Below are 19,110 nucleotides of genomic sequence, written 5' to 3' on the forward strand. Positions count from 1 at the left end.
TGAATGCGACGCAAGGGCGTGGAGAGAGGGCCTATTAGAGCAGAGTGAATGGTGCTTTCATATGTCATCGGATTTTTAAGTTTCAATCCGTTTATGCCTTACCAGCAAAGATGACCAGCGATGTTTGACTATATACGGTAAGGGTGAATGATGCTTTCAAATGTCACCGGACTTCAGATTCATAATCATTTTTATGTTTAAGTCTAAAATGGATTCCTAGATTTGTTGAAATACAAATGATCCATCAGACAGCTCATACAAATAATGCATCAGCAAATGTATAGCACAAACATCAGGTGATTTTATTTACTGATGTCAATTTCTGATTGTCTTTTGTAGAACTAAGACATGTTGTAAAGCAAAAACAAACAAAAAAAAAAACTACGCTTACTACTGCACAGTTTTGGTAAGAACAACTTTACCACTCGCTTTAAGCATACAGGTATATACACACACAGGTCCTTCATTGTAGAACAAGGCGCTTTTTAAACAAATAAAAAAAAATAATACATCAGTGCTGTTGTTGCAGCCGAGTGCAATATCATCCAAGTTGTGGACATGAATTAAAGAGTGTGTGCTCTGGTGAAAATGAAAGTTAAATGGAAAAAAAAAAAAAATAGTACCATTCCAAGACAGAAATAAACACACTGTGTAAAAAAAGGCACGTGTGGCTGTTGGTGAAATTTGACATTGCATTTCCCCCGATGCAGCAGCGGTTTTTACAACTGAATACTGTACTCGAGCAAAAAAAAAAAAAAAAAATTATTTTATCTAAAGGCACAAATGGGAATTAATCCCTGGGATTCTCCTTAAGGCACAAATATTTAACATTCCAACACTTGAAAAAAAAAAAAAACGTAAATCACCTGAGGAAGCTGATTGACTGTGTGTCACATTCATTTTGTGCTCGCAAATGTTCTCAGGATGGAAGAAAAAGTGTAAAGAATTTTTTTAGAGTAATCAATTAAATATGGGGAAAGCAGGAAATGGAATTTTGTGGAACTGTCCACTTAAACTTTTTTTTTTTTTTTTAAATCACTGTTCCTCAGGTCCCCTTAGCAAGGTTTCTTCACCTGGGTATAGGAGGAAGAGGAGGAGCCCCTCGTTCCTTTTTACCTGAACCTGTAGACAACAAAAGTATAGAAAAAAAAGATTAATTGCTGATCTAAAAGTTGCATGTCATTTCTCAGCTGACCTCTGCCTTCGGTCTTGCTCATCTTGCTGGGGTATGTCTTGTGAAAGTGTTGATAGGGTTCGGGTGGAGGAAGATCCGAGACGGGATGGAAATTGAACCGAAGCTCCCAATCATCTGCGAGAATGTGAAAAATCACATTTGAAGCCACAATCACAACAAAATTAGCCATTATGAGCACTCACCATGTATCTGGTTGTGGTGCGAGTTCTGGAAGCCATTGCCAATGGGTGGCGGTGGTGGTGGAGGGGCGCCCCCTCCACCTGTACCAGGTCTGTCTGGAGGTAGGGGTGGCCTACCTCCGGGCCCACCTCGCGGGGAATCTGACCCCGGTCGCCCAATAGGAGAATGCGCTGGCGAAGACCTTATGCTCGTGCCGCCCATGCTACGGCTCGAAGGGGGAGGCGGAGGGAGCGGGCCTGTGGAGGTGACATTAAAATTTAACATCCTAACTTTAGAAGCTAAGCATTAGTATTTTTTTTTCAATGATGTCCTAATGACTTTGCCAACCTGTGCGCCCCGACGATTGGTTTCTTCCAAAGGATGGCGGCCTCTCATTGGGTGGGGGAGGGAGCGGTCCTGTCCGGGTATGGGGTGAAGAACCACAAGTGCTGGAGATGAACAACAACAACATTACAATGCTGATTGGAGAAACCATACATGATACAAGATGGAGGAATGTTTTGTTTTGGGCGTACCTGAGTGAAGTGTTTCTCTGGGGGAGACGAGGCGTGCAGTGGTCGTCCCCCACAGGGGGCGTCGGCGGCAAAGGAGGTGGACCTGGTCGCCCCGGTGGGAGTGGCGGAGCCCCCCCTCCGGAACGAGAGGAGACAGAAGATGGCGGTTTGGAGTTGGCGGCGGGAGGCGGTGGAGGGGGTATATCTCGGGGCATGGACGGCCGGTGCCCTCCAATCGGGGCTGGCGGGGGTGGAGGCCGGTCATCGGGAAGTGGGGGCCGCCCCCCGGGAGCTGGGGGGAACGGAGGTCTGCTGTTATTCGGCGGGGGCGGCGAAGAGAAGCTCGACCTCGAGGAGCCACCCGGGGGTGGAGGCAGAGGCCCGTGGCGGCTCGGGGGTAGACTCGGGGGTGGCGGTCCTGACGAAGGGCTGGGTCTGGGTCCTCCGGGGAGGGATGGAGGTGGCGGCCCCCCGCGGGGACTGAAGTTCTGGTTGGGTCGAGGCGTATTGGGGATGGGAGGGGGGGCACCCCCTGGAGTGTCTTGCCTTGAGGAGAAATTCGTGCGGTTCCTGGGCAGATCGGGAACCCCACCACGGACCATAGAAGGTGCACCTGGGAGCTTGGGAGGACCGGTGGAACCCCCGCTGAATGGGCTGGGGCTCCCACCAAAGCGACTTGGTGGGAGGGCGGGACCTCTATTAGCTCCTGAGTCTGGAAAAGGGAGTAAAACATGAACTCAATGAAACCGATGAATTTTTCTCATATGTGCTTTCACTTTTTGTTTTTTACCGCTGGAATCTCGATTGGCTGCCGAGCGGAGTTTTGGCATCCCGCCCGCAAACAGGCCTCCTAAACCAGCAGGAGCGCCGCCACCAAATCCTCCACCTGAACCTCCTCCTCCACCTCCACCTGAAACTCCTCCTCCGGAACCACCAGTTCCTCCCCCTCCTTTGGGTTCTGGGATAAAAGATAGTCATAGTTATAATGTGTACAACTTTAATGGAGCATTAAATAGTAATTAAATGATCAAAAATATTGCTTACTATCCAACAGGGGTCCACTGCGGTCATTGGTGACGGCCTTTTTGAGTTTAGCTCCATTACAAATGTCGGACAGCAGAGCATTGCGTCCCTTCTGCTCTCCTCCGCGACTCGGCCTCTCGGTGTTGGCCTGGAACAGCAGCAGACCAAGGTTATGACCAATTGACAGAATCTCCACATGTATTAAAAATATATAGAACTTATTATGATTGATTCTTTGGCTTACAAATGCAAGGGTGGGAGGGGGTGGGGGTCCCGGGGGAGGAGGGGGCGGCGGGGCAGGCATCTCTCCACGTTTAGGCGGTCTGCAATGGATGCTGTACCCTGATGGACAACCAAGTCATGTCAAGAGTTTTCATTCATTTAGCTGTTGGGCGGTGTAATTGTAATATTTTTCCTCATTACACAATAATGAATAATAATATAATATGTCACAAAGAAGATGAACTTTGCTGAAGACTAACGCAACCTTCGGCCCATTTCCTGCAAGCTGTGACAAAATGTTGCATGCGAGGAAATCAGGCAGGAAGTGGAAGCGTCCGTTTTGACACCTTTCTCAGCTGGGCTTGTTGAATTACAATTTATACTCATGTGGCTCGTTTTGCTGACCAAGCAAAAGCAAATCGGATTTCTCGGGCCACTCACGCAACTAGCGCCTCTGTTTTTGCAGCCATTTTATGAGCGTACGCAATGCGTCTTCACCTAAGCAAAACAAAACAAAAAAATCATCTGGATCAAAAAATGTCAACTGACAGCAATGAGATGTTGAGTGTATCTCTTGAAGTCACATTCACACACTGTGATCAGCTGTGAACACAATGCTGCAATTGTGCATCTGTGTGTGTGTGTGTGTCCAATGGCAATAACAAATGCTTTGATTGTTTCCGTAACTTTCCGTCTCTGCCTTCCAGAAATGTTCAAATATACTTAAAGCTGCATAAATCCAACTTATGGATCCTATTAATGGTGAAAAAGTTGTCATATTCTAATTATGCAGGTATTTGAACACAAATGGTGCAGCAACACAGACTGAAAATATACCAATAATGGCAAGCGCTGCTTACTGAGCAGCTGTCTTCTTTGTGTATTCTACATACGTATGCAAAGTATTATACTGACCCCTGGTGGCCACGTTGCACACACCAGAAAGAGGAGCCAAACAAGAGAAGAAAAACAAAGTCATTTCAGATGTCTTAAGCACAGCGTAGCCAGAAATGTTGGCGGTACAAGAAGTACGCTGCTGAGTGGCTAAGCTAACATCCTGTGTGACTACACACACACACCCACACACACACACACACACACACACACACACACACACACACACACACACACACACACACACACACACACACACACGCACACACGCACGCACACACACATAGGCAGATGTGCTGTGTAATTTGATCTGACGTCTGTTCCTCATTGACTCAAACCGTAAAACAGAAACATTCCACTTGTGAACATGTGTAGAAAAGCTATTTTTGTCAATTTTTTAATACCATTTCTTTGAGGAAAGCAATATTTATTTTCTTTTACTTCATTATATTCATTTTATAGGGTATAATATAAATGTATGTGTTGACTTTTTAATAAATGATAGTGTTATTTTCCAAGTATTAAATATTTCTTTTAATTCTGGTCTAGTACAATTATGTTTTGTTATGTTTTTATACTGTTTTTTCATTTCATATTTATCATGCTGTATATTTGAGTTATTGTATTTTACTTTGTAATATTGCATTTTTTTCACATATGTTACTGTATTAATGCCTATTTTATTATTTTACTTTTAAGAATCAGTAAAACCTTATTAAAATGTCAAAAAACAGCTTCCGCTTGTTCTTGTTACCATGCAAAAATGACTTCTTCTCATCCAATAAAGTTTCAGTTATGAATATTTACAATATTGATAGCTGTACTCACTTAATCTGCGTCCATAGAAGAAAGAGCAGGACGTTGAGAAGACAATAGAAGAAGCACCTCAGTTCCGTCCTCATGAACATGCAAAGTGTGAGCAGCAGCCACATGCAGCTGAAAATATCGAGAAAAAAAAATAAAAAGCAGAAGATGGGTGATTGCTCGAATGTAGAAAAAAAAGATGCCCCTCCTCCAGCACGACTTGACTTCCTGTAAGTGCACAAGACTTGATATGCGGCACGCGCCATTTCCTCTTTTTTTTTTTTACTTCCTCAACCCAGCGTCCTCCTACAGTATTTGTTGATTCATTTTTTTAATCGACTTTGTCAATTTATTCTCATATCGCATTTTTATATTCATTTAATATTCTCTTGAGTATCTGAAAAATTGCCAGCTAAGACCAATATGCTACCATTCATAATTTCATATTATTGATACACAATACCTGTAAAAAAAAAAATAAAAAAATGAAATGACAGTCAGTGACAACATAAGACAAGATTATTGCGTGAATGCTTCAAAAGTGAAAGTGATCAAAAGGAATTTGGAAAGAAGCCCATAAGCGCTATGCTAACTTCACAGCAGACACTTCCTGTCCTCTCAGCATGGCACTTCCTGCATATAAAGCTCAATGTCACACTGTCATGTTCAGTGAGGAGTAAAACCAAACCTGTCCAAGCTAGCGCTAACAAAAACGGACCCACTGTAGCGTAGCATGAAGCTAATGCCGCATTGCATGAACGCTCATTCTGCGCAGAGGCCTCGGCTAACCAAACTAACGCGTGGCAGGAATGATGGGGGAGAAGATGTGCAAGCTGCTCAGCTAACTGCCACACAAGTGTAAAAAGAAGCTAACCACTGTCTCAATACAAATAAAGCGTTGGACTGCACATCCTTTGGCAACAGACAGATGATTAATATGAGCAAAGACGGTGATGCACAATAACATTTAAATAAAACTGATATTCTTTGATCATTTACAGATCTAGACTCCCACACACACACATACATACACTATTTGAAAAATAAACTAAAATGAACACGCACAAGCACTACTTTTTGCTGAAAGCCTTTTTTTTTTTTTCTAGCTATTTATTTACTAACCGCAACAGCAACTCTATGACTTCACTGCACTGCCTAATATGATGATGTCATCGCACAGACTCATGAGTGCTGTTATTAATAAAGTGAAGGAAAACTGAAGACCTTTGTGTAGTCCACAAATGAGTGATTACTCTTTTTTTTTTTTTTTTTTTTTGTAAATACAACATTTTTTACAGAATTAAATCCAGCAATCTTGAAATGCACATTCCAAATCTCCAAGACCTCCGTCAGAGGGCGGGAATTGTAAACTACTGGCGTGAAAGATGCCAAAAAAGCGCTAGCATACTCATGCTTGAAATATGAATGTGGCATTCTGACATGGAATATCTCAAGCATGGAAGAGGGGGGGAAAAAAAAAAAAAAAGATAACGGCAACAACATAAAACTCAAATATGGCTGAGGAATGTTGGAGTTGCTTGACTGCTTTTTGGACATTCGGCATCGTCACACGTTTCAATTTGTCCTGATGATTTACGTGTTGAATTGATCGTCAAATATAACTTTATTCATATAGCACTTTCCCAACAGCTGTCCTCAATATTACCAGAAGCCACCATTAGATTTGTTACTTAATTGGTGATAAAAAAAAAAAAGTTGGATGGGGTGGATGGACGCTTCCATGAATGCTAGCAAACTATCAACAACTCAAGGTGACGGTAGCATTCTTTCATTTTTCTTCAATGTTAGTGTTCCATCAGATTATTTGGTAAAGGGTATGCGTATCTCAAAATTGAATCCACGCGTGACAAATTTGTACTGTAAAAATTGTGGTGTGAATCATGTGACCAGGGAATACGTCTGAATAGAGGTCTATATCTATGTCATGTGTTGTCAATGTGAGCAAAAGCCACTCTTCTGTCAAATGATTCTCTTCTAACCATCTCCCCCGTGTGTTAACTTTGGATGCCGTTGGACTTTGAAAGCCAAACCAGATGCGTTCCGCACTCATTTGTTCCCTTCATCATCTTTACAGTCTTTCCGACTATCACGTGGAAAGAGAGAGACGGGAAATGCTTTGGCGGACTGAAACAATCTAAGACAATTGGTCCCGTAACAACCAGTGAGGAATCCCAACGACTCTGTCGCAAAAGCGTGTAAATAGCGAGACAACTTGCAGGAGGAAATTGTCACAATATTCTCATTCACTACCGTTGACGGCTATAGACGTCAAAGATCAATTTTAAATAGGTTGGCAGCAATGAGTTCAACTTTTTGGTTTGAGATTAATTCAAATAGTCAACAATCATTTCTAAATCATAGAAAGGGCGCATCAGAAATGCTCATTAGAATGTTGCTATTTAATAGTTTTTACTTGTATGTTAAGTTTCTTTAAATAACACTGATAATATTGATGAACTGTTATTTTTTGTCTCTGCACATTACAAAAAAACAACCACAATGATACTTCATATAATTATAGTAATCCCACATCAAATTAATTCAAAAAGCGACTTTTAATTAACAACAAACCACTTAAAAGCCTAGAAAAAAAAATGACGACCACCATTTATAATGTGCACAAGGGACATAACCCATTAAAGAAATCTCAGTGGAGTGGGTGGTCTGACAAAATTGTTGAACATTCTGCAAGACTTCATTAGTCTTTATTTTTCTAAAGTTTCTCCAAATGCTGACACAGGGCGCTCAGCTGGAAGATCGTTTTCTGTCAAACAGGATGCGCGCACACACACATTCCACGTATTTGATGTGCATGCAGCAAGCGAGCAGATGTCCTTATATAAAGAACTCTTTCAGCATGATAATCAAAACCAAATGTTGAACGCAAAACATTTCTCGTCCAAACAAAACAGCTCCACGCACGCACATTTTATTTAAAAAAAACGACTTTTTTTCCGGGCATTTTAAAAAGCTGGAGTGGGTAAAAAAAAATAAAGAAAGAAAAGGCATTAACCAACCTGGGCCTGCAGCCAACAAATGCCTCGCCTCGCTCTCGAAGCAAGAAGTAGCCCCCTTCTTCTTCTTCCTTGCAGTAAACAATCCTCGTAGCTCGAATCACTGCCAGCTGCTGTTTGAAGGAGGAGGAAGATGACAAGTCTTCATCATGTGCGCGTTACTTCCTCGCTGACGTGACTTTGCGTTACTCACCGACGCACGGGCCGGGCGGGTGTCACACAGCGTCAATATCGTCGAATGGATGCAGTCAATGGTCAAGTCTGCAGAGGGCGGGGACAGCTGCTCCTCTTCCTCCTCCTCCTCGTCCTCCTCGTCCTTCTGCAGATGCGTCCGTGCACGCGTCTGAAGCCAAGTCCCTTTTTTCCGCGTGTCCGTGTAAGGGATTTACTGTTTGATAAGAGATTGTTTATCTATTTAGGACACACTGATAAAGCAATGCAGTGCAATAATTGACAGGTCCACTGATGTTTTTGTTTTCAATTGAGACTTTGTGTTTAGTATCAGTGTGATTTTTTTTTTTGGTTCAAAGATGCATTTTATTTGAGCAACCTGGTAAAATTACCATTGCTGCATGCTTCGAAGTGGGAATAGTGCCATCTAGTGGACAGTTTTGAGATGACAAGGTAATTCAAAGTCGCTGTAAAGTGGAAAGAAAATTGACAGCAGACTATTGGTGATATGCATAGCAAATTGTAATTATTCTAAATAAATGTTTAACTTGGAAAAACAAATTGGAAATCAACATCATGTTTCAAAATAGGAAAAGCAAAATGTTAGACACTGTTGACTTACCTGTTTTCTAGACCACTCCACTAGATTTTTATTGTATGTGGGTCCACATAAAGATGAAACTTAAAGCAAAATCAAACATTTATTAAAACACAACAGCACATCATCCAGACATTCGAGCAGACTTCCTGATTATAAACCCCACAATGCTGTGTTTCAAGATATTCTGGAGGAAGAGCATAAAATGCATAACAATTGGGAATATAAATACAAACACAAAGTTGTTTTGTAACCTGTGGCATTTGCAAAAGATGCATTTTAGAGATGTAGAACTAGTTATACAACCGCAAACTGTGGAGGTGGAATCATTTTGAGGCCACACACTTCCCAGAATGCGAAACGCTTCTTGTAAATGTTGCTTGCTTTTTCTTACTTTGTTGTGAGCGTGCCTGTAATGTCATTGATGACTAAGAAACAATGGAACATATCAGATGAAAAAGCAGGATAAATAGATGTTATGCATTAGTAACGTCTGACAAATTAAGGTGCATTTTTAATGAACAACATTTTGATGAACACGTGGGCCATTTTTTGGTCATTATGGTGGTGCTTGGTTCTGTAGTTTTTTTGTACTAAAAAAAACTCAAATTTAAGAACCTCTGCTTTAACAATTAGAGAAGATTTGGGTTACATAATCCCTCTGCTCTTTGAAAACATTTTGTGTGTTACAGTGAAGAAATAAATTATGAGTTACATCACATGACGGATGCATCTCAGATGAAACCCCTTTTTTTTTAATCTGATGGAACAAACTGTTTCAGTAATGTTACAGTAGCGCCACTTGGTGGTCATATATGAAGATGACATGCCTGATTTTTTTTTTTAAATATTTTGTAGGGTAAAATATCTCCTTTGAATTAGCCATCATTGTCAAGAGCACCTAATAAAATGGTGATGACCTTTTAATACATTTGCTTTGCCTCTGCTGCATATTTAACAACCTCAGATAAGGCTCCAGTGGTGTCGGTGGAAGTCAGGGAACACTTGCAGTTCCTCAGATAATGCTCTTGGTGTACAAACACTGGTTGATCACCTCCAGCAGCGACGAGTTCTCCAGCGCCGCCGCCACTCGTTCTTTGTCGGCCAGCTGCTTGTTCACTGAGGCCATGAAAACAAATAAGAAACTTGCAAATTTGAGCGGGACAGCATAAATCTGTCCTACCTGCATCCTCGGAGGCATGTGTCCCAGGTGTGATGCGGACGTCGATCTGGAGCATGACACAAACACACACACACGGTATGTATAAAAAGTCTACACACCCCTGTTTATAGGCCAGGTTTTTGTGATACAGAATATAAGATGCTACGGCGCACCTTGAATCTGTCGGGCAGTGAGCGCAGCAGCTTGACTTTGATTGACAGGCCGATAAGCGTGGCCATGCTACAGTGGGGGATGGTGGGCGTGAACTCCACATGCACGTTGCTCTCGCTGTCGTCCACCTGATGACAACATTCAGAAAGCAAGTTATGAATTATTACCATCGTCCTTACATTTGTTCCACATTTATTTAGGTCATATTTGGTTACTTCGGGAATGAAATGACACACACACAAAAAAATCATGTTTTAAAACAAACAATACAGAGAACCTACTTTGACTCTGACTTGCTCCACAACGTTGAGCTCCTCCAGAGAGAGCGGATGCTCGGGATCATTGATGGATCTGATCATATGTTGCATCAGTTAAAGACAATCAATCGTCCTATCCTATGACCAAATAAGACGGGACGGTTTGCGATTCTACGGCAAGCCACACAGCTATTCTGAAAACAAACAGTGCATTTTGATCATTGATTATCTATAAAAATGCAAATGAAGTTCAGCACGGTTTGTCAATTGAAATCTACTATAGTTTGTAAACGTAGAACTAAAATCATCAACACCATAACAGTCTCGAACTGTTAATAACTTGCGTGTGAGTGAGCAAAAAAATAAAAATAAATAAAAAAGGATATCAAAAATTTCTCTGTCATCGATAGGGTCGTGGACGTCTTCATCCTCGTCGTGAGCAGTCTGCAGTCTCTCGCCAGACCGCTCAAATATGACCGGGTTGGCGTTTTCCAACTGGGTGCCGCCAGACATTCTGTAACGGTACCTTTAGCCACCGAAACGCAAACGTTCAACCCGACTATGTAACTCGCAGTTATGTTAGCTACAGCGTGCTACAATAACATACGCACATCGTGGAACAACTGCGCATGCTCAATACGCTGCACTTTCGTAACAACGGCGAGTGACAGAGTCCAAAATATATAAAGCCCCATCGTAAAAATTAAATAAGATACACTCAATTTATTTAATAAAATTACGACCAGAAGAGCAACAAAAAATTTAAAATGTATAAAATTACGTGTTTCTTGGTTGATACAACGTCAGTGTCATCGGTGGAGTGGCTAATGACTAGCATACGTTGCACGTGACCAAAACAATACGACATACTTCCGGGCACGACGGAAAGCGACGAAGTTTAAAAAGTAAAACGTTTCAGATTTATGGTTCGGATCCCTATGATGTTTTATTGATACGACTATTTGTGAATGGTATATAAGACTAGAGACACATTTAGATACATTTCTAATCCATTTTTATAATGTGAATCATGTTAATAAATGTATGTTTTCAAATAAATATAAACTCAAACACTACATTTACCAATATGAGAGGTTTATTGGTTTTCAAATGAGGATCATTCTTTGTTTTCTTTTCCTTTTCTCTTCTTTCAAAAGCAACAGAAGGAAAGTAAAGGAAAAAATTGCAGAAGCCTGGACTGGTCTAAAAACAGAAGCGGAGTAGTTTTAGGCTATTTTAGGGGGATACCATACCGCAGAACATACTGCAGTGAAAATTGATACTTCACTTGATTTTGTGGTTTAAAAAAAAAACCACACAATCCACCAAAAAAAAAAAATGGATTTAGTTTTTCCTTACATATACCAGAAGAGTTTCATTTGTATTTAAACACTAAGTTGAGAGTTCATCACACAGTACTTATTATGGTGCAAAAAATAAAAACAACACAATCCCCCCGAGGACACGTCATGGAACTTGTGACTCTTTCAAGGAAGTCATAACTTTTGAAATTACACATTTAAATGCCTCAATATGTCATGTAACAAAGATTATGGTCTGCTTGTTCCTCAACTCAATTTAAAAATATGTACATACGCACAGCTATGAAACAATTCCATGGTAAAACGTGACATCTATTTTACAGACCAAGAAGTGTGAAATATATGCTTAAAAACCACACTTGCCATTTATTTATGATCAAATCACAATCAGGAGGAAAACATTCATATCTTCTCTCTATTAAAGGAATAAAGTGGTGCCTTGAGATACAAGTGACCTGATCCATTAGTTTATTAGAAACGAGCCAGTTATCGAAGGGTGAGAAATTAGAACAAATTAATGGCCATTCAATTCAAATGAACTTGTATCGCAATAAACCACTCTAGATGTAAACCTGAATAGGTTCAGATTAATGCTTTAGTGAATAACTATACAAAAAAAAAAAAAACAACACCGTACCAGCTTGCATCTTTAGGATCACGTTCCGAGTACAAAATCGTATAAAGATGACATTTAAACATTGCAAACATGGAAAACCAAATTAACAAGTTACTCTGCAGTTAGGAAGGTTACCATTAAGACAATTGTGTAAACACGTTTCTCTTTTGGGATAGGAACACTCATTTAATCATTCAGCATCAATTCAATCAGGTCCTACTTTACACACAAAGTCTTCAAGTTATTTAAAGTGTAGCAGTACCAAAAAAAAAAACACCACAAGAAAAACTCCCTGTATCAACTCTTTTTTTTTTTCCTCAAAGTCATCAACAAACACGTTACAATTATTTATACAACTTTTTGTTTCCCTAAACGAGTGAATGTGCTTGTTAAGATGGTCGAAAGCAAAACGTGTCATTACAGCAGTGTACTGTAAGTCTCCAGTAATGTCGCGGACCATGCGCAGTCCACACACACAGAGCACGTTTTGTTCTGCTGCTGCAGTAATGATGCAACAGGGTGGACGCGAGTTTCCTGTTTGCCTAAAAAAAGAAAGAAAAAAAAAAAGAAAGCTCGGACCGGGCAGTGCGATCACAGGAAACCGTAGCGGGGGAAGAAGAAAAGTCTAATTTGGGGTTGAAAGTTGTTTATACATTCTCGTAGGTCTCCCTTTCTTAAATGCTAGTATATTTGCTGATATTATTTTGGGGAGAAGTTACTTTGGCACTTTACATTTTTTTGAGCCTCACTCAAACTGAACCTAAATGATCTAATGGAAAAGCATGCAAGTCACACAAGCTTGTTCAAAATGGAATAAATCCAATTCCATATAATGACAACATGGGGGAAATTACATGACTTATCTTAGCTACCATACATTCAAAACATGACCCCAATCTACTACTTCAAGATGGAACCAAAAATCATACATGACCTCATATTACCGCCAGATCACTAATTTGCACCGCAAATAGTGTATAACAACATTCCAGGATATGATCAATTGTATAGCTTCATCCTGGTTGCCTTTTAGCAATACAAAATGTGACTAAAATGCAAATTTGAATCCAAAATGCCCACCAGCCAGAATTCTACTTCCTGTTTATTTTCCTCCTTCTACGAGGAATCTTCATCAATTTAGAGTATTTAGGTCATGTGTTGCCGTGACAACCAAGAGGCGGAAAAACCCCCAGAGAGACTAAGGAAAATAAGACGTGACTGGAATACTTGACTCATCTTTGCAAAGCCACTTTTAGTGCAATAAAATCCAAACTTTATTCTTACTGTAAAACATGTTGATGCCCTTGTGGAAGTGAAGAGCAAACAAAAAGGCTCCAATTTGATATGTTTCATTTTTTTTATGTTTTAATCAAATTTACAATGTAATATTGTTTTAAAATTAATTAAAAAATATGGACATTTATTTTTTTATATTAATTCAAAATGAGGATTTTTAAAAAAAAAAAAATTAAACTACAACTTAAATAAGCCTTCAAACAAAATTTGTTTTATTCAGTCCGGGAAAAAAATAAATAAAAAGGCCAGACTCAGGGCTTTTAAATTTCTAACTTAATATTTTAACAATGGTTTTTTAAATTCAATTTAAAAAAAAAGCATTTCAATTAAAAAATAAATTGAAATTGAGGGAAAAAAATTCTTTAAAAAAAATACAAATTTAAAGAAACATTTTCTACATTTATAATTTAAATTACCATCTATCCCTCCGGGGGGGATGCTGCAAGTGCTACATTTAAAAAAGAAACTTCCATTGTTTTTTAAAAGAAAATAGCAAGTTGAGCAACTTGACAAAACTAACACCTGAGAAACTAATAAATGAGAACTTGCTGAAAGGGAAAAAACAAATTTAAAGAAGAATAAGGAGCAGAGGCCCCTTGTTACATGTGAATGGCGCTGCATTTGCGTGTGTGCGTGTGTACGTGCTCAAGTCCTTAATGCACACACACTCACCCTGCCGAGCTTTGTGTGCGCGTGTGTGTGCGCTTAGCCCAGTTTGGTGATCTGAAGGTCTCCGTCTATCCACACCGTGTCGATGGAGGCCAAAGATTTTACTTTGTGGTAAAAGTCAAAAAGCTGGTGTCCGTCTACAAATATCCGGAACCGTTGGTGCTCGCAGTGGATCTCCACCTGGAAGCGGAGAAACACTTGTGTCAACTTTTGGTAACCATAACAGTGTCGGAATACAAGCCATCGCCAACAGGAAGTCTGGAAAATGTGTTGAAACGTTGAACCACAAACTTGAACCACATTTAGACATTTTTCTGTGGATTTTTAACACATAATCCAAGACAAATGTGGACAAAATGATCAAAATCACAAAAGCTAAAACGTGCAAATGTTTAAGGAAACAAAGCGTGTCCCAACGCATGTTTTGAATTGATGTCCGCCTTAATCTGCAGCCGCCCGCAGTTTCTGGCTCGGACTTTTATCAGCTGGATGCTCTTACATAAGCAGGGACAGAGCACGAGGTTCAATCAGAGAGGTCGTTTGAAAATTTTGGCCTGGTTTTGGATACAGCTCTTGTTTCAAACCTCATTAGACAAGCGAGTGTATTCTTAGCGGAGTGGCACATGTGCATTTAAAAATTACTAGAGCAGAAATGTGTGGACCTGAGGTCACATGATGTAAATTCATCACACGTTATTTACAGCTGACCTGAGTTTTTGTTACATTGCAGGAAAAATACTTTTATTGCATAACAATCGGCACCATTTAGCGTCAGTTTTCAATTGAGGAGCGATCAATTGACCATTCAAAAACTTTAGTCATGTAAAAAAAAAAAAATGACAATAAGCTGCAGTAATATTTGTCAATTTTTCACAGAGGATAAAGAATATATGCTTGGGAGAAATTTTATATTGTTTGTCTTTGTGTTGTTGCACCGTTGCGTAATAGCAACATTGATGCTAACTTTGTTAGCCGGTCCAAAGCTATTTCTTTTGTAGATACATCCCTGAAGGACAGAAACTGTTGGCAAGACAATGGGACACATGTGGACATAGCAAAGAACGTCCAAAGCGCCTTGCAAGTCCAGTTGGTCCGCCTCGACTGCAATTACTGTGTTGGACAAAACCGCAACATGTTTTATCACCGTCTTTGAGACGTGGTTTCGGTTTATGGAAGGAAAACAATGCTCAAGTGCTCATTGTCAACATGTGAGCTTCAGTGGAAACACATGAGTCATCTTTTTGGGAGCCTCAACATGCCAAAAAAAGTAGCAATTTTGGCAAGCGCGAGAACAATGTATGTATTTTAGGGGTCTGAAACTCATCGCTCAAAATTCACAAAGTTTGAAAAATACAATGACCAACAAGCAATACGCACGGAAAAGTCAAGTCTGCCATTTTGGCTGGAAGCAGCCATTTTGTGACACTTTTTTATGCCACCAATATCAAAATTAGCATCAGCCCCATAAATAATAAAATAAAATAAAAAATAAAAAAAATAAAAAATAAAAAATAAAATACATTTGAGTAAAAGTCGATTTGAGATGAATGAAAGCTTTTTACCCTGAAAGGCTGATCTGGGATGAAGGGAAAGTAGGCAGTGGAGGCCTCCTCCTCTGTCCACTTGCCGGCTACGCGGGCGCTGCGCAGAAACTGGCGATCCGAAAAGCGGGCGGTGAGTTTGAGGGCCACATCGTACGCCGCCTCCTTATCCTTGTCCTTATCCCGGCCGCAGGTCAGGCTCACATCAAAACTGAAGGGGAGGGAAGTTGCCAGATGTTTGAATCTGAAGGCTAATCTGGGATGATGGCTCCAATGAATCATAATCCGCGTTGCTCGTTTGGGCATCCGGTATCCCGCGGCTTGGTGTGCACACATGCAGAAAACTGACACTAACAAACGTGAGGCAAGTCCGTGACGTAGACAAAAGTATTGGGACACTTTAACTCAGAGTAACCAAAAGAGTTTAAATCAAGCATTTTGCATTTAATTTGATAGAGTTTTACTCATTGCTAACCCCTAAAATAAAAGACCTAACTAGTCCAACTATTTATTGATGAATTTATTGATGTGAACTTTGTCATGGATGTGGCCAGCTGCAGTGAGCGATGAAGTCACCACGAGGTGGGCGGGGAAGGTTAGTTCCACGTTGAACTTTCCATGTAGGGTCAAGTCACACCCAGACAAGTCGCTACTCTTTTTATTTTTTTCCTCTCACTCGTTCTGGAGAGGGAACGCCCTGACCGTCCTCACATATTTATAGAAGGCGTCATTCATCTTCATGTGGTGCCCACAGCAGTAATTATTTATTGCATTGGGGTGGGCGGACGGGTTTGAGGGGAGTGGCTCGACTTCTTGAACAAAAGGATTTATCTGTTTAAATTACAAGTGGGCAACATAAGGCCTTTTACAGCCCCGCCAGACCAATTTATCCAGTTTGAAAATACACAGAGAAATTGTAAAATTGAAAAAATCTCTTTTATATTTTGTTCATTAAAAAAAAAAAAAAATTACCTCTCTGGCTCCAAGTCCACAATGCCCATCACGATGATCTTCTTCCCAGGTCTCATGCCACTTCGTATGCGTCCACTGAAGGGAACTGTCTATAAAAAATAAAATAAATAAAAAAGTGGGGTCTAAGAATAATGCATCCATGTGAAAATGGCTGAAAAATCGAAATTGTCCCCAAGGTTGTGGGGGGTGGCCACCACGTAACTCCACCCCTGAATGTGAATTCAAATATATTTTTGTATACATGCCCAGTGGGTGGCTGACTAACAAGTCCAGGGTGTACACCGCTTCTTGCGCCAGGAATATTTTCTTCTCCACAAAACTGTACTCTAAATTGTCCATAGATGTGAATGTGAATGCTTTTAACATGCATGTTAGACAAATTAATAATTCAATGTGTACCCCGCCTGTCATCCAAAAGCAGCTGGGATAGTCTCACTCTCACCCCGGATCACAATTCGGCTTGACGGTATGGAAAATGGATGAATGGATGTCCAATCCCCCCCCATTCATTCCTACCAGGAGCCGCGCTAGATCCTCCTTGTCAGGTGAGATAAGGCCGACGCTCCCCGGCGAGTCGTTCAGCTGCTCGTCCTCCACCATCTGCAAAAAATAAATCATTTTTTTAAAACAATCGCAACAAACAAAATAAAGCGATCACAAGGGAGCTCCGACCGAGTCGGTCAATCCACCGAGCACCGGCGGGCCAGGTGAGCCCCCCCACCCTCTGCACCCCCGAACGCCTCGCCTCGCTGCGTGCACAAGACTGCTGTGCAAGAATCCAAATACGCACGCCAACAAAGCGAAGCGATTTTAAAAAAGCAAATCCGCCGCGTCGGGCTGCACGAATACTCACAATCGCGTCGTTTTCTGCTGCCTGCACCGCCATCTTGAGCCGCATAGGATGCTGTCTGTCCCGGAGGAGGAGGAGGAGGAGGAGGGAAAAGAGGAGGAGGAGGAGGAGGGGGAGTGGAGAGCTACCCTGCCGGCCGGCTTGGGAGCGCGGTGTGTCGGCGTCGTGGCACTCCTTTCTGCAGGGCGTCGTGCGTGGTTGTCTCCCCCCTTTCTAACTGCGTATATGGGCGGCCTAGTCGCAGTGGTCGCCGGAGGGTATCCCCACCTCGGGTGGCTGCTGTTTATCTGCTGACGTATGCTTTATTCATAATTACACACTCCCCCAGCTTAATCCCCGTCTGTTGGAGAGAGCTAATCACACACTTCAACCAATTACACAACATGGGCGTGTGCGTGTGTATTTTTAAACCCACTCCAATGTCTATTCTTGCAGTGTTTTATTGACGAGCCAATTGAAACCACATGTTTCTTTAAAATCATGTTATCAATCATATTTATTGTCCCCAATTCTAATTGAGTGACAGCCCTGCCCCCTTGTTGGGCGCGTCTTTTTTTTCTTTCTGAGTATGCAATGCACTGCTGCCCTCTAGTGGACATTTAATACCATTACACGCTTGAAAAGAAGTCCACATATTTTCTTTTCTTTTTTTCTTTTCCTTTGATTCTTGCTTTTGTTAATATAACTAATATTATTAATATAGAATAACTGTTGCAGTTAATATACTAGTTTGTTGATCCTGGAAATTGTCGGCTGACATTTGCTGTACCTTCACTTTTTATTTGTTTAATTGAAAGTGCGCAGCCCCTTTGAATTGCACATCCCCTTTCCTTGTTCATCCAGCAGGAGGCTCCGCGGTACCCGCCACCTATCTGCAGCAGCCATGAGCGCGGCGGAGGAGGCTGCTGCCCGCCGGGAGGATGCAATGATGGCGGCCTGCAAGGAGGTGGACTGCACCGAGATGGGCGACCGGGTAAGGTGCTTTTTTTTTTTTTTTTCGGGGGCAGGGTGGGGAAGAATGATGCATCGGTAGAAATAGAGACGACACTGTTGTAATTTGTGTGCGTAAACGCGCCTGTCAGGATCATTTTTCTCCACTTGGTTGCAGCAACGAGAAGAGAATTATTCCTGGAATGGAAAGTGAAACAAACGCTTTTCAGCACAGTTGCACGAATGCATGCATGGAGCTAATTCTTGCATGGTATCCTGGTAAGAATCATTTTTCAAAAGCAGATTATTATGCGGAAATGTTCTAGTCTAGGTAGCATTGTGGCCTAGTTAGCATGTTGACTGCAGTTATGAGGTTGACGGTTCGAATCCTGCCTATTCTGTTCTCACGTGACTCGAGACTAGTCAAGCGTGTCGCCTAAAAGTTGAACTTTTCCAATACCTATTTTAAGTTTCATTGATCATTCCTAATCTCCATAGATGTGAATGTGATTTTAAATATTTATTTTTTTCTACAAGTGCCCTGCAATTTTTTTTTACAAAAACTCATCTGGGATAGGCTCCATCCCACTTGGCACTTGACATGTGCTCTAGAATATGGTTGAATGGGGTTAGTTAGTGTAACCTGTTCAGCACCTTACAACTGTGTGTGTGCGCATGTGCGTGTGTGTCTTTTTTGACTGAACCTGT

At 41.2% G+C, this 19,110-nt stretch overlaps 3 protein-coding genes across 6 annotated transcripts; all 3 read right to left on the minus strand.

The window, feature by feature from the left end:
* Positions 1-279: 279 nt before the first annotated feature.
* Positions 280-8,158, minus strand: wipf1b (WAS/WASL interacting protein family, member 1b). 3 transcript variants are annotated; one of them, XM_085922837.1, is made up of 11 exons: positions 8,041-8,158; positions 7,851-7,960; positions 4,837-4,944; positions 3,137-3,234; positions 2,914-3,040; positions 2,660-2,827; positions 1,891-2,581; positions 1,703-1,803; positions 1,378-1,611; positions 1,196-1,309; positions 280-1,122 (listed from the first exon to the last, which is right to left on the minus strand). In XM_085922837.1, exons 4-11 carry the CDS (start codon positions 3,194-3,196, stop codon positions 1,070-1,072), a joined length of 1,548 nt encoding a protein of 515 aa, XP_085778963.1. In that variant the 5' UTR covers positions 3,197-3,234; positions 4,837-4,944; positions 7,851-7,960; positions 8,041-8,158; the 3' UTR covers positions 280-1,069. The 3 variants fall into 3 exon arrangements, with proteins under 3 accessions (XP_085778963.1, XP_085778964.1, XP_085778965.1); XM_085922838.1 differs by having other exon boundaries at positions 7,851-7,957; positions 8,041-8,143; XM_085922839.1 differs by lacking the exons at positions 4,837-4,944; positions 8,041-8,158 and having other exon boundaries at positions 7,851-8,034.
* A 548-nt stretch (positions 8,159-8,706) lies between these two features.
* ciao2b (cytosolic iron-sulfur assembly component 2B) lies at positions 8,707-11,016 on the minus strand. Its single transcript, XM_085922987.1, has 5 exons — positions 10,589-11,016; positions 10,231-10,306; positions 9,952-10,077; positions 9,800-9,845; positions 8,707-9,735 (listed from the first exon to the last, which is right to left on the minus strand). Exons 1-5 carry the CDS (start codon positions 10,717-10,719, stop codon positions 9,632-9,634), a joined length of 483 nt encoding a protein of 160 aa, XP_085779113.1. The 5' UTR covers positions 10,720-11,016; the 3' UTR covers positions 8,707-9,631.
* Positions 11,017-12,095: 1,079 nt separating this feature from the next.
* Positions 12,096-17,831, minus strand: LOC147050028 (galectin-related protein B-like). Of its 2 annotated transcripts, XM_085922890.1 has the most exons (6): positions 17,476-17,831; positions 17,139-17,222; positions 16,623-16,711; positions 15,672-15,861; positions 14,113-14,289; positions 12,096-12,686 (listed from the first exon to the last, which is right to left on the minus strand). In XM_085922890.1, exons 1-5 carry the CDS (start codon positions 17,518-17,520, stop codon positions 14,146-14,148), a joined length of 552 nt encoding a protein of 183 aa, XP_085779016.1. In that variant the 5' UTR covers positions 17,521-17,831; the 3' UTR covers positions 12,096-12,686; positions 14,113-14,145. The 2 variants fall into 2 exon arrangements, with proteins under 2 accessions (XP_085779016.1, XP_085779015.1); XM_085922889.1 differs by having other exon boundaries at positions 12,096-14,289.
* Positions 17,832-19,110: the final 1,279 nt, after the last annotated feature.

The sequence above is a fragment of the Syngnathus leptorhynchus genome, chromosome 10 (assembly GCF_054491065.1).
Source record: "Syngnathus leptorhynchus isolate UIUO chromosome 10, UIUO_Slep, whole genome shotgun sequence".
In the NCBI taxonomy this organism is placed as follows: domain Eukaryota; kingdom Metazoa; phylum Chordata; class Actinopteri; order Syngnathiformes; family Syngnathidae; genus Syngnathus; species Syngnathus leptorhynchus.